This window comes from Takifugu rubripes, chromosome 10, assembly GCF_901000725.2.
Source record: "Takifugu rubripes chromosome 10, fTakRub1.2, whole genome shotgun sequence".
In the NCBI taxonomy this organism is placed as follows: Eukaryota; Metazoa; Chordata; class Actinopteri; order Tetraodontiformes; family Tetraodontidae; genus Takifugu; species Takifugu rubripes.
In genome coordinates, this window is record NC_042294.1 from 6,893,599 (window position 1) to 6,907,815 (window position 14,217).

Sequence of the window (14,217 nt, forward strand, 5' to 3'; positions counted from 1 at the left end):
ATTGTCATTTTTGGTTATTGTCTATGGTCAAGATAAACCTCTAAAAGAATCAGATATGACAAAGCGTTTCAGCTTCTGAGCTAACAAGATGAACGGCTCCATCAGAGAGTGAGCGGTGAACAAGTTTGCTTTTTATTTTCATTTTTGAATCAATCAAAGGTTCCAAAAGCACATATTTTAATTCTACTGTACACTGTTACACTGTGTTGTTGACAGTAATGTCTCATCTTTTGCATCAGCGTGTTAAAATCTGGACTTTCACACCTCGTCGAAGCAATCTATTCTGCTTTTTCTTTGCTGGGATCCATGACTGGTGGAGCGGCAGCGGCCGGTGCTCCAGCAGGCGCGGCGGCGCTGGTGGGAGGAGGAGGGGGTGGCGGAGGAGGAAGAGGGTCTGGATCGTCGATGAGAGCCTGCTTCCTCTCCGTCTCCTTGATCACCTGGATCAGGCAGTACGTCACAAACATGACAACGATGGTGGTTATGGGGAAGCCTGGGAAGGTGAGAGATATGAAACCATTTTTTAAACAAAAGGCTTTGATGAGAGTATGAAGATTATTGAGATAACAGTTACCTCTGAGAAACAGACGTTTGGCAACTAACTTGGCAAAGTCCAAGCTATTCAAGGCCAGGGTGTTGTACAAAACAATGCTCCAGAAGTTGAAAACGTTAAAGACGGCTCTGATCCGGCGGGATGCTGCCTCCGACATAGTGGTCTGTGGGGGGGAGGGCACCTTATCAAGCAGCATGAAAGGCACAGAAGTCGTTCAACTCACAGGTAATCTTGAGAAACAAACCTCTACGGAGGCGAAGGGCTCCATTGAGAAGAACTTTTCCATCCACAACTCAAAGTTGAGGCCGAAGCAGTTAAAGAAGGCCCAGATCAGCACCGCCGGGCAGGGTCCCAGCCAGATGATGGTGACCCCAAAGGTGCACAGTGTTGCTACCAGCTCCTCTAGCACATTGTTGTGTTTTCCCCCAAGGTAATTATATACATACCTGTAAAAACCCAATGGTTCAGACCTTTGATGTACAGATTTTCACGGCTAGGTTCTTGTTTGCGGCACTCACTTGCACAGCCACTCATTGATCCCTCTGTCAAAATGACTGAAAAGGAGGAGAAAAAGGGGGGATTTACACAATTGTGAACTGAGCGTGCGCAGTCAAACTTGTGCTAGAACTCTTCTCACGTTTCTGCAAAGACATAAAGCATGGTGATGCATTTTGGCGGCTTCGGAGGGTCCAAGTGATCCAGTCTGGATACAGTGTTGATTACTCCGAACATGACGGCAGCTTTTACCCAGTCGTACACCAGGTTAAAGTAAGCTAGCCCCACTGGAAACAGCAGATTTCAACATTCATTTGTCCTGGAATAAATTAAAAAATAGTCCTTGAAACACATTCCCCAGCTGGGGGGAAGGGCGACACGGACCTAAGGCCCAGTCCGACATGTGCCTCAGCAGCTTCATGTCGGTGGGGATGGTGACAATGTACATGAAATGGAAGAGGACATCCACCACGATGACGACTCCCAGGTGGATGGCGCCCTGCACGCTGATGTTCCACATCTCTCGTTCTTTCCTGGTCAGGTCTGACCTGTTCACCTACAGGGGGCAGCACACGCCCATCAAATGCAGGATATTCGCACCCAGGACAGGTGGATGTTAGCATGCATCACACCTCTCTAAGTGTTAGCATGCTGCTATGTTTGTACTGAATGGTCAGATTGAAGCGTGAACTCAATAATGGTGGTGTGAAGTTTCTAAATATGTTGATAACAAACTTCAGGACTGAAAATACTTGTGGAAGCAGTTGTGGAAAAATCCATGTGGTTGCCTGGCAACCAGCACATGTTCACTGACACTCTTGCTCAGGGAGGACAGGTATTCAATTCTCCTAATCTTTATTCTCGCCGCTCTCACACACGGGACCAAAACACGACCTAAATGAACAAGATCTGACGCTGGATCGGGGGAGTCAATAGAAGCTGAACTTACTTGAACGTAAAACTTATCAAAGGTCATGATGGGCCCGAAATAGAAGAACGGGAGGTAGAAGTTGTACTTGAGCAGTTCCAGGATGTTGTAATTCCCATCTTTGCGCTCGCAGTTCTCCAGAGCAAAGCTCATGCACCGCATTATAGTGAACCCGCAACCTCCGTAGAAGAGAATGTGACGCAGCTCAAAGTCCCCCTTCACGAAATCAACCTACGCCAGGAGAAACAGAGAACAACAAAGAGCCCTTTCCTCCCATTTCATCCAAGAAAAGGGTCGTTTCCCACCCGGCCTCACCTGCCAGGACACAAAGGGCTCGCACTTGAATGTGGCGAGGGTGCAGAGGCCTGTGGCGAAGCAAAGCCAGCGGATTTTCACCAGGGAGATGCTGTAGAGGAGGATGCAGTGAGACAGGATGAGGGTGACGTAGGTCCAGCCCATGCTGGTCCACACAGCCAGGAGGCCGTACACCAGGTACACCAAAGACCTGTACTGTGGGAGAAACAGGAAATGTTAGCATTTGTCCTGAGGGAGCCATATTTAATATGATTTAGACAAGATTTGTTCATGAGGATGTATTTTCTGGTAATACCAGTGGTGCCACAAGAGGCAGCAATGAGCAGCAGTGTTGTCTTCAGCATGAGTGGATGAAGACAAACTTTGTTTTGCTATTTTTGTGCAAAGTCGTGCCAATCACAGTGCACTTCTGCACTCCTGCAACATAGAGCTGCTCATGCACAGGTATAAAACCCATATTGTGTATAATCAGACAATTTTCTGCAGTTCTTGGTGCGAATGACAATGTGGTGAAATACTGCCCCCTAGTGTTCAGGAGGCCGTGGGGTGAAAATCACTGCGGAACCCGTCAAACGGGAACTGGCAGGAACTAAATTTGACAAGTTTCAACAAGTAATGTATCATCCAGACCAAACAGACCGAAAGTAGATCTTTTAGTTCCCCTTCATCTACCACCATCCTCCCTCTCTGGGGCCTTTATGCCTCCCACCTGCCCCCCATTCATCATCCGCGGCTCAGCTAATGATATAAAAAGCTGTTGGTGCTGTAAAAATACATTGTGACAAAGAGCATCTCAAATGTCACCGAGCCTTTGTAACGTGCGCTGTGCTGCCTTGGCCTGGCGTGTTTCTCTCAGATCATTAACCCCCCCCCTTCGTGCAGCCTCCCCCGGTCAGCAGAATCACCTGCACAGCCAGCATGGAGCAGATCTTGGCGAACAGCACATGACCGGACAGAGCGAACAGGATGTGTGCTTTGAACGTGGAGAACCACATCATCCACTCCAGATCAGCCGTGTCCTGTGAATCCACATCAACATGTGACCACTCGGAACGTTTTGGCTCTGTTGACGAGCCGTAATGTGGCTTCTCACCATTTTCCTGCCAAAGTAGTACCATCCTGGCTTCACGCTGGTTTTAAAAGTCTTTCTGTTGACGTTGGCTGCAGGGAAAATCAGATTAATAAAGCAGAAAATGTCACAACAGGAGCTTTGTGTGTCCCGTCTTTTCCTTTATTCAAGTGACCAACGTGTTGTTTCGCTCTTGTGCGCTCTGGTGTTGGTGCTGACATCTGATCTCCTGCCTGACCTGCACAGCCGCGGCGCTTCGCCCTCACACTGCGATGCAGGAATACTGCGCATTGTGTCGACATTGTCCATTTGTCCACCCTCTGAATAAAGGGAACGTACCCATTCCTCTAAAGCACAATCCTAGAGGAATGGTTTTTACCTTTGCATGTTGGGAAATAATAACGTCTGCTGTTAATGTGAGGAAGCTTGTTTATATCTGGCTAGAGTGGTTGTTTTATTTGTATTTTCATTTGCAGATCCACAACTCCCTTCAATGGGAGTAGCTCACTCTGTATGGGACTAGGCTGCAAAGCAAAGGGTTCCTGGTTCAGTCCCTGGAGTGGACGAACCATGGAAGGATGTTTTTGGTGTGCCAGGACAACTACCCAGGTTCCCTTGAGCAAGCTTCCAACCCTGCCCCCCCCAAATGCTCACATAATCTGTTTGTGTCTTTGTGTGTTTTCTTATACTCACAAGTGGACACCTCAGAGATCCAGCTGGCAGCCCAGATCATGGCCAGACCCAGAACCGTGCTGTAGAGGTACAGCTCATATTTGGGGAGGGCGGCTTTAATCCCCATGGTGACGCTGACACAGAAACACACACATTTTATAAACTTGCTGACATCAGGCTGACGTTTTCACCCGCCTCAGGCTGATCCTGTCTCACTCACCGAGCCTCTGGATGGCACCCGTGGGCGGGTCAGCGTGGGCTCTGCAGCAGGCAGCTGTTGATGCTATAAAAGCAAGTGTAACAATGCAATCTTACTGTCTGCAGGAGAGACATCCAGCACGTCTAAAAATAGACGCCACAGCCTGTCAAACGTCCTCGGTAGAGGTCACGCGTGAACTGCTGAACTTTCTGACTGCAAGTTGGAAGAAAGTAAATGCACGTCGCTTCCTGTGATGCTGTGGTTTGCCGCCTGTTGCACTTTGCATGGTGAAACATCATTAGCTGATTCTTGAGGTTTTAAACACACTAAAACACACAGATGGTGGCCCAATGAAAATTGAATAAATGATTAAATAAAATTCCATTTGGAAAAAAGTGGTATCGGAAGTCAAGTAATTAATCTAATTAATGCATGAACCGCAGAATAATTAGAGGAGCTATATTATGCAGGAGGGAAACAGCTTTAAATGACAGCCCGACAGCAAGCACTGTAAAAAAAAAGATCTGGTTTTTAAACGTTAAAAAATGCCAAATTTGACCAAAAATGTGCTTTGAATTTAGTCAAAACTTGTCCCCGAGTGATTTGAACACAAATTTGGTCGTTTTTTAGGGTGAACACACAGCCAGTTATTTCAAACCGACTGTTTTTTACAGTGCACATATAAACACAGCATGGAAAGAACAGAATAACAAGTTTAAAGTGCTAGTTTGCTGCTTTTTAATATTACTTCTGACACATTTATCAACATTTCGAACAAGCTTAAATTATAGATGATTAAATCAGCTGATATAATGTAATTAATGTATTTTTTTTAGATTTTATTCCTTTTATATGATTCGTTTGTTCTTATAAACAAAGTTTGGATTGTCTAAGATAAAATCTTGATCTACAGGCTTGCATGTTAAATCTTCAGTAAAATGGAGACTGATATTCAGTAAGAAAGCATAGAAATAAAATAAAATATGAATATACTTCAAATATTAAGTAAATTCCTTAATTAATTAATCCATCCTGCTGGGTCCTGTTTGTATATTTGAACTACTAATCCCTCTCAGTTGAAAAGCAAATCGTCAAACTTCCACAGATCACAAGTAAAGAGTTAATAGTTTTAATCTGACTTATTTCTAAAAAGATGAAGGTAAACTGCTCTTTCAGGTTTCCTTTTGGGTGTAGTCAGACGTGTCCCTGTTGTTTCTTCTCTTCGGGATTTATCCATAAATGTCACACACGCTGGTTCGTCCTCCAGCAGCACCTGTTGTGATACTGACCTTGGACGTAGCAGTTGTTGCAGGCCTGAAGAAAGCTGCCACCAAATACACAGAATGCTCCAAAAACAGAGGGAAGTTACAGGCACTGAGATGCCAAAACACCAAAAAGAACGTAGGAGAACGTAGATGTAAACTTTTACATCTGCTTGCATCTGCAGAGTGCAGGGTGGGCCGTGGGTCCCTCTGACTCCCAGAGAGGGGAGCTGCCGCCGGTTAAAGGTTCACATGATGTATTTATACTTCGACTACTAACACGGTGGGGGCGGAACAGGAGGGGCTGCAGTCACTTCAAAGCCTTTAGCCATCTTTAATTTTACCAGACCGAACGTTGAGAAAAGCTCATTTACGTGTGTCAATTACGTTTTTCATGCAAACTTTACATTTTCAAACTAAAGTTGATTCAGGAGAGACAATTGAGGTCAGTAATTGTTATTTTCAGCTACTTTTTACTGTGTGAACAATATTGCTGAGTTTAAATGTAGAAAAATTAGCTACTGTACTCATTGAAATGTAATGTGCCTGAAAATCATATGAAAATCAATTATGAAAGGAGAGAGCAAATGGAAGACCAGTAAGACCAGTTCTTACTGGTTTGGTGGGAGTTGAACCTATGCTAATGCGGTATGAAAGTGTTGACTGTCCATCATAGGGAGGAGGTTTCATGAATAGCTGTCGTTTGGTGAGTCCTGTCCAGGGTTCTTGCCCCTTCTGTGATGAGCTGCGTGCTTGTCTCAGCCCAGCGGTTGGTTCTGATGACACCCTGATTCAGTTTCCTCCCCTATGATGGTCATTCAGCCCTTTCATACTGCATTAGCCTAAATAGTTGGAACTCCCACCAAAATAGTCAGAACCTTTATGGAATACTCTTATATAATCAATTGACTCTACCACTAGAGGGAGCCCGTGTGCAACCAGTGGTACACACGCTTTAAAGAGCGCTGAGGTGGAGAGTTTAACTCCACAGAATGCTTAAAATCAAGTCACAACAGGTCACAATAAGACGGTAATCTAAGAGGTAATATTGTTGATTCATGTTTTAGGCGCGGAAGACAGAAAAACGACTCTGTCACAAACAATTTAATATTTTATGACGAATGGCTACATTCCTCCTTGTCGCCCACAAGGGGGCGTTAATGTCACTGCTTCCCGTGCTGACTAAGCTGATCTGGGTTCAGTTTCACTTTGAGTCGGGCTCGACGCAACTCTGAAGAAAATGAGGACGTGAGGGTACATTCCCGTACAGCCACAGTTATGAAACTGAGGCTTATTGTTGCATCATCCAGGAAATGCAAATATTTAACTTAATATTAAGTTGCTGTTATTGGACATACTGGTCTGTCAGGCAACCTGCAGGATCGTTTTCATTAAAACTTCTCACTGACCTGTGCTGAGAATAATATAAAAAAGTTTGTACCTGCACGGGAACCAGTAGAACTTATTTTTACTCAGTGGCCTTCATGTAAAACCCAGGTTACCAAATTGAACTCAGACTGGGGTTCATTTAAATTACTTTTAATCAAATATTATACTGTTAAAGAAAATAAGGTTGCAGATTTTCCCCAATAAAATGAAGAAATAACCTGCTTTGATGGTGCTTGACTGTTTTTTTTTAATACCTTGCCACCATTCCTGTAATGGTGATCTCACAGAAAACATCAGAGCTGTAACATAAGTGCTGGTTGCTTTATTGAGCTTAAGCCAATCAGCCCGGAGGCCGGAATGACGGAACCCTCCTCACACTGGTGCCAACAGGTTACATTTTGTCCCTTTTAAAACATCCGATTGGTGAAAATGCTCACAGATGAGAAACTGCCCATGGAAAAGTCTGTCCTCCGCCTGTTAGAAATGGTGTTTACATGACTTATTGTGACTGTGGGCGCCAGGAGAGCTCATCACAACACTGGTGCAGCATTCCTGGTGGTGCATGAGCAACAAGGAGGCATTTTCTGGGAGCAAAGGCTTTACTCTTCGGTTGTGTCCTTCTTGCTGGTCTCCTGTCCTTCAAAGATGGGGTACTTGCTCTCCACTACGGCCCAGCTCAGCGTCCCGTTGGCCAAATCCCGAATGATTCCAGGCAGCTCACTGACCTGAGGAGATTTAATAGAAAAAGGGTGTTGAAGTCCTACGTTGCAAGTGAGGACGTACAGGAAGGAACCGTCTACCGTACCTCGGCCCTGATCTGCCTCATGGAGTCGCGGTCCCTCAGAGTGGCTGTGTGAGGTGTTTTGTTCACCGTGTCGAAGTCTATGGTGATGCCAAACGCCACCCCGATCTCATCCGTCCTGGCGTAGCGCCTGCCGATGGATCCCGAGGAGTCGTCCACCTTGTGCGAGACGCCGTTTCTGGTCAGTTCCTCGGCTGGAAACGGGTAGAATTAAGCTTCTATGAAATCTCAGACTGCCTTAGGCGTGCGGCTGTGGGCGCTTACACAACTCCCTGACGAAGGGCACGAATTCCTGGTTCTGGCTCAGCGGCAGGACGGAGCACTTGTACGGCGCTACGGTTGCCGGGAAGCTGAAGAACTGCCGGAGGAAGAAGCGTTGGTTGCCAAGATCTCGCGAGCGGCACGTCAACGATTTGACGTCCACAGATATTTACTGACCGTTCGTTGCTCGTCGCCCTCCCTGACGTGGAATGTGTGCTCGAAGATGGTGTACATGATCCTGCCGATGCCGAAGGACGGCTCAATGACGTTGGGAATGACCTCCTCCACTGCAGGTGACAAACGGGGGGGGGGATGAACTGAATCTGCTCCCAATTTTGTCTGAGATGTTCTGTCCGGGGTGGAACTCACCGTGCATGGTCTTCTGGAATCGCTTCACGGACACCATGTCCTTAGTGAGCTTGAACGTCTTGCCTTCTGTCTCGATGGTGAACTCTCTAGACATGAAGGAGCCCCCATCAATCGTGATGTACATGACAACAAACTTCCCTAACCTTTAGGAGAGGAGGCAGCGCTCACCCGGTCTCGTTGAGCAGCTTCTCTTGATCTGTAATGTAGCATTCGTCGCACATGGACAGGAAATCCATGGCTATCTTTGCATCCTTCTTGTAGGCCTTCCCCAGTGCTCCCTTGTTGGGTTCGAACTGGACGACGTTTATAACTTTGTGTGGGGGAGTTGAGGAAAACCCCAGGGTGGGTAGTTCACGCTCATTATCCGGGAAAAACCACCACGCTAAAAGGATATGGGTTCTTTAAGAGGCTTTTCGGCGACCAGAGGCACCTTTGTGACTCGAGCGTGACACGCCAGGTCGTAGCAGGAGCGGTCGGCACATCCCACAATCTCGATCCAGCCCTGAGTGTACAAGGAGGTTCCGGTCAGGTTCATTACGACGTGGGGCTACGAGTCCCGAGGCGGCCGCTTACGTATGAGGTTTTGGTTTCAGCATCCCAGCAGTCACAGGCGTAGTGAGCCATCTCGTTGTCCATGTGCTGTCGGAAACGCAGCTTGTCTTTGGCGACGCCGACTTTGATAAGGTAGAGGTAGATCCTCCCGATGAAGTATCCCAGGACGGAGTTGTTGATGACTCCCTGAATGACAGCAGAATTAAGAACCCGCTCCAGAGAAGATGCCCACAACAGTGGCTGAAGGGACCTTCACCTGCTCCACAGCGTCGCCCAGCTTCATGACCTCCGCAGACTGACCGCTGGTCTGCGCTTTGGAGGAGTACAACAGAATCTCCAGGTCAGCTACATTTGCAAATTTCTGATGGACCTTCTCTTTCGGATCCACAAAGTGCTCGATCTCTGCCATGGTGAACTCCCTGCACAGAGAAACTGTCAGCAGAGGCGTAAAATCGCCGTTGCGGGCAGCGCGGCGGCCTGCTACCTGACACGGATGAGTCCAGAGCGAGGAGAGATTTCGTTCCTGAAGGAGTTTCCTATTTGAGCAGCGGCGAAGGGCAGCTTTCCCTGGTTGAACTCTAAGAGACGCTTGAAGTTGAGGAAGATTCCCTGAGCTGTTTCAGGCCTCAGATAGCTGCAGAATAGAAGATGAATGACTCAAGGCCACAAGAAAACAAGTGGAACTATGTTTTTTCACGGTACCCTGGCATATTTCCGCCCGGTCCGATGGACGTCTGAAACATCAGATTGAAGGAGATGGGTGGCGTGAGGTCATTTCCTGTGGTGGGAGACTTGACGTTGTATTTCACAAAGAGGTCAGACAGTTCCTGCTGGGTGTAGTTGTCCATCTGAAATTCATGAGAATGGATATTCAGGATTTACCGCCATCAGATTCTTGTATTGAGCTGCAAATACCGATTAAAAGATAAGTTACTGCCAACTACTACAGCTGATTTAGGAAGAGTTTAGCTAGAAAGCTAGAAATGTAAACGTAAGCGGCTGTTTTGGTTTTATTTCTGTGTCCCCGACCTGCGTGATGACTTCCTCCATCTCGGCCTTCTTCTCTGCTGTGCATTTCTTATCAGACATCAGCTTCTGGAGATGAGCTGCAAGTCATAAGAGCAGGTTTACTGTAGCAATGTTTCCACCTTTAACGAACTTTGATGTGTTTGTTTACTTCCATCGTCCCACTTAGATGGGAAAGATTTACCCAAATATCTTCACTCATATTTGGGGGAATTTATTTAGCAAGGAACTCCTCACCTTTCAGGAGGTGGTCGGCCCTAAAGCACTCGCCATTCTTCACGTCTTTCACCATATAATCAGCAAATTTGTCCACGTGTCCTGATGTCCTGGGGAAAATATGGGTGAAAAGGGACGCGCATTGCTTCCAGGTCTGTTCAGAGATGTTGAATCCTGTAAATGTATCTGAGACCGGGCTATGGAAGGCTGCTATGGTGGCAGCTTCCATGCATAAAATCACAGACTTAATGTGCGCCTGTTGACAAAAACCCACAGATCAGCACTTTGGAGTCAGCCGACTCTGGGAACCACGAGGCGCTCTCTTGTAACATTACCTACAACTACAACCACGCTAATGAAAACACTCACTTGAGGACAGGCTCGGGCGTCAGCATCGTGCAGTCGATCTCCAGGATCTGCTCCTCCTGGATGAAGTGCTGCCTCCACACCTGCAGGATGTTGTTCTTCAGGGCACAGCCCATGGGGCCAAAGTCATACAGCCCACTGACACCTGTAGAACATCAGGGATCGGTGAGGGCGATGGCAGGGTCCTGACGCGGCGACAGCCCCTCCACGGTGCCGTAAAGCCCAACGTGGGGCTGAAAGGGGCTTGAGGACACTTAAACATTTATACATTTGCAGAAAAATGTATACCTCCATAGATAGCAAAAGCCTGGTCGTAAAAGAACCGTCTCTTGAGAGTATCCTCCATCTTGGTTCGGTCAACAATGTCATCTTTGGGTTGTAATGCCAGCTCCTGCAATCATAAACAGCTTGTGTTTACAACCATGTAGGGGACACAACTCAGCTCCGCAGAGGCAACCAGACCCTAACGGTGGGGATAATAAACGATCCATCTGCGCCATTTTATGATCATCAAGCACTCACCTTTGCCTCCAAAGCCTTCTTCCTTGCTTTCAGTTCAGCCACAGCTTTCGTTATGTCCACCTCTGGAGCTCCATCCTGTTTCATTTGGCGCACCAGGTCCCCCTGCAGAGACAAGCGGCCGTAGAGTCGTGCGTAGAAGACGCTTTAAATAAAGCTCGCTCTAGTTTTATCCGCCTTGTCTTTTAGCAGCATTGTTAGCATCATCTCGTAACCCCACCCTGCTCCCAAAACTCTGCAGTAGCACCCTGAAACGTGGCAACACGTTAGCATTAGCAGCTACTTAGAGAACCATGCATTTCCCGACTGACACTTCCAAAGGCAGCCGGTCAGATGAACCGGGCTGCCGGGTAAGCTGACGTGTCGACAGCTGACTCTCGAAACTAAAAAATCCCATCTCAACACAAGTAAAGCGAGAGTGTGAAACCTGTTCTTTGACAGCAAGCCTGAAAGGGGCGAGAATCTCCTCAATGTTTCCTTCCATAACTTGTCCTTCCGCCGGCTGCAGCCACAGGCTCGTCTTCTTCTTCCTCTTACACAAGCAGACCGAGGTTGAAAACGGCCTGATTAAGGGCAGGTAGCGGGGTGACTGGCGGACGGAGCGGACCGTGGAGACTGCACAGATGGAGGAGATCTCAGAGGAGGTCCGCAGCAGTGCAGATGTAGCGCTACGAAACATGGACCGCGGAAATGCGGGAGGCGAATGATGAAATCTCTGAAATGAAGCGAATGCTGCTTCCGCTCCCCCGCCAGCACTTTCGTCTTAAACCGGCGTGGCATTTTACGTGTCGGCAGATTCGTTACAGGGGGAAATAGAATAAATAAGTCGGACTGCTTTACGGTTTAGCTAGAATATTTTATTACTTGATTGATTTTTTTTTTTAAATGTAATTTTACTCAGTGGTTTCCCAGCAGCCTGACTAGGAATAAGGAACTGATTTTGTAAGGAAGGGGGGATTAAGTTTATGCGAATTATTTATTAATTCATTTATCTCTCACTGCTCTTTGTAGACAAATGAATTCATTAATGATGTGCATGCACTTATTCTAAATTTAATTCTACCTCCCGTGCAAAAACAGTTCCTTATTCCTAGTCAGGGTCATGGAGTTTCGAATTTAGACGAATTTCTACATTATTATTATTGTTCGTGGCGGTATTGTTATTTTTTATTTGTTTTCTACACGTTGTCTATATTTTCCCAGTTCAACATTTATTTATAAACTAATTTGAGCAATAAAAACCTTTCCGCATTTCATAATTTTACCCACAAGGGGGCAGCACGTACGCAAAATAACGTTTTTAGTTGCAGACGCAGAAAAAATAATCGTCAGAACTTTATTGTTTTCCTTACTGATTTGCTATTGTCTTCCCTGGAATTTAAAATACACTTCCACAGCTTCTTTAATTTGTCTCTAGCCTTTTGGGATTTAAAATTTCAGATCCCCAAGTGTTAAAATGTCCTCTTTATTAGACGTGTCCACACATGTCTTGCACCACATACTGTCTGCTAAAGAAGCCCACATTCAGAGCGACACATGTGATAATATGACTCTAAAAACCACCTCAGCTGCACCCATGTTCAGAAAAAGTCACAGGACCTCACAATCTGACACCACAGTAGATCTGTTTGAAGTTGGCCAAAAAGATCTGGATCTCATTAAAGTTTACATTTGCTTTAAATATTCATTTACAGAAATATCTTGTTCCGGGGCTGAACTTTTCACTTCTGTGACAGAGACCAGCAACGTTTGAAGTCAGGATGGCAGCGAGGTCCTCCTTTAAAGATGTGAGTGGGTTTTTTTAACCAACCCTGCCAGCTAGTGTTTGCATCCTGTAAGTTTTCAAAGCATATATTCCCAATAAACATGTCAAATTGACGTTCATGACAGCAAAGTTACAGCATTTTCCTTATTTTTTCATTTTTTACACCTCCTTCAAAAGGACTCAGAATTCTAAAAGCCCATTCTGCCATCACAGGAGTGATGGTAGCAAAAGGTGAGACTTCTTTATCGCCGACCTGGTCCGGGACATAAATGGCAGAGATGGGGGTCACCGACTCTAATCTGAGGCCATGATGAAAAGAGTTAATCTCCTTCATCTGGGCCGGGGTGAGCTGACGGGGCATTCCGCTGTGTTCGGCTCGTATGAGGCCAGATGCATGTCAAGTGGCTTAAATGAAATCCCACCTTTGGTGGTCTTTTGGGCACACCCGGTTAGAGAAGAGACCCTGTGGAGACTCAGAGCCGGCCAGAGGGATTATACTCTATATCCCATCTGCTCCGTCTCTTTAGAGGCTAAATGAGCCATCATGTTTATTAGTTATTGTGAGCTACAACATACTTATCCCGTTGCTGCTTGACGAGCATTTATTCCTTGTGCTTTTTACCAATTTTGGGTCAGAAATGGTAAAAACAGGTAACAAGTCCCGGTATTAAAAAGGCCATTTCCTGGGAGTCCCCCATCTTAACTATGTCAGGCCAGGCCATCCTGGCAGGCTCGATTTTCAAGTGTCAACACAATCCTGAAACGTACATCGTAACGTGAGCCCCGAGGTGAAGTGCTCAGAAGTGATTGCGATTGTACAAAGTGCCTCCGGGACGTGTGTTGCCGTGTCACTTGAGCACATGCATGATTGGGAGCATCCGAGGTTCCCGACCCTTGCTGAGAGGGCGCTGTCTCGGAGAGATTACACGCTAATTAGGAGTCAACAACCTGCGCCCACCGCTGCTTTTGTGTCTCCTGTCCATATGCAATCACGCCCCCGTCTCTCAGGTGGGTTCATTTGGGTCTGGCTCTGGTTAAGTGACAGCAGAGGTGAAGAGGGACGAACATTCAGACACGCTGACTCTGGCAACGGCCCAGGAAACCACTTTATCTCCCTTGTTGTTATTCCACAGTCCGCCGAGGCTGAAATAGCATGAATTATGCTTGTTTCAGTACGCGCGGTGGGTCTGCAGCTCGGGTGGACGTCAGCCCAACTGACGGGGAGCCAGCTACAATAGAATCCAATGGAAACTTGCAGAAGTGGGCCTGAGGCGAAGGTCGAGTTATTTACCATGCAGAACATTTCTCCATCTGCAGCGAGATGTTCGTCAGTTCTCTGTCAAGTCAGAGGAAAGTGACCTTGGTGATGCCATCATTGTATATACAGGGTCCTTCCAGCCCAGCATTGGATTATTTATCTTTTTAGAACCATCAGACATGTATTCCTTAACCATTTTAT

At 46.5% G+C, this 14,217-nt stretch overlaps 2 protein-coding genes and 1 non-coding gene across 3 annotated transcripts; all 3 read right to left on the reverse strand.

Annotated features, from left to right (window-relative positions):
- Positions 1 to 109: 109 nt before the first annotated feature.
- Positions 110 to 5,734, reverse strand: hhatlb (hedgehog acyltransferase like, b). The gene is made up of 13 exons (XM_003967990.3): positions 5,521 to 5,734; positions 4,253 to 4,315; positions 4,054 to 4,166; positions 3,385 to 3,452; positions 3,197 to 3,310; positions 2,292 to 2,486; positions 1,998 to 2,207; positions 1,433 to 1,604; positions 1,191 to 1,335; positions 1,072 to 1,107; positions 798 to 999; positions 575 to 716; positions 110 to 493 (listed from the first exon to the last, which is right to left on the reverse strand). The coding sequence occupies exons 3-13, from the start codon at positions 4,157 to 4,159 to the stop codon at positions 279 to 281; spliced, it is 1,605 nt and encodes a 534-aa protein (XP_003968039.1). The 5' UTR covers positions 4,160 to 4,166; positions 4,253 to 4,315; positions 5,521 to 5,734; the 3' UTR covers positions 110 to 278.
- A 1,448-nt stretch (positions 5,735 to 7,182) lies between these two features.
- gars1 (glycyl-tRNA synthetase 1) lies at positions 7,183 to 11,709 on the reverse strand. The gene is made up of 17 exons (XM_003967989.3): positions 11,421 to 11,709; positions 10,997 to 11,098; positions 10,763 to 10,865; positions 10,478 to 10,619; positions 10,130 to 10,218; positions 9,896 to 9,972; positions 9,569 to 9,714; positions 9,351 to 9,500; positions 9,123 to 9,285; positions 8,888 to 9,052; positions 8,709 to 8,816; positions 8,483 to 8,628; positions 8,315 to 8,400; positions 8,123 to 8,232; positions 7,949 to 8,042; positions 7,688 to 7,878; positions 7,183 to 7,607 (listed from the first exon to the last, which is right to left on the reverse strand). Exons 1-17 carry the CDS (start codon positions 11,670 to 11,672, stop codon positions 7,482 to 7,484), a joined length of 2,250 nt encoding a protein of 749 aa, XP_003968038.2. The 5' UTR covers positions 11,673 to 11,709; the 3' UTR covers positions 7,183 to 7,481.
- LOC115251357 (small nucleolar RNA SNORA84) lies at positions 10,287 to 10,425 on the reverse strand. Its single transcript, XR_003889915.1, has one exon. It is a non-coding gene; the product is annotated as a small nucleolar RNA SNORA84 (small nucleolar RNA).
- Positions 11,710 to 14,217: the final 2,508 nt, after the last annotated feature.

What these genes read in the sequence shown, in the direction of transcription:
- hhatlb (XM_003967990.3), bottom strand. Translation starts at nt 4,159, where the DNA reads ATGGGGATTAAAGCCGCCCTCCCCAAATATGAGCTGTACCTCTACAGC. An exon ending in GCTCCATGCTGGCTGTGCAG is followed by an intron (nt 2,487 to 3,196) that starts GTGATTCTGCTG and finishes TTTCTCCCACAG; the next exon opens with TACAGGTCTTTGGTGTACCT. An exon ending in AGCCCTTTGTGTCCTGGCAG is followed by an intron (nt 2,208 to 2,291) that starts GTGAGGCCGGGT and finishes CTCCTGGCGTAG; the next exon opens with GTTGATTTCGTGAAGGGGGA.
- gars1 (XM_003967989.3), bottom strand. Translation starts at nt 11,672, where the DNA reads ATGTTTCGTAGCGCTACATCTGCACTGCTGCGGACCTCCTCTGAGATC. An exon ending in GGCTTTTGCTATCTATGGAG is followed by an intron (nt 10,620 to 10,762) that starts GTATACATTTTT and finishes GATGTTCTACAG; the next exon opens with GTGTCAGTGGGCTGTATGAC. An exon ending in GCCCTTCGTCAGGGAGTTGT is followed by an intron (nt 7,879 to 7,948) that starts GTAAGCGCCCAC and finishes ACCCGTTTCCAG; the next exon opens with CCGAGGAACTGACCAGAAAC.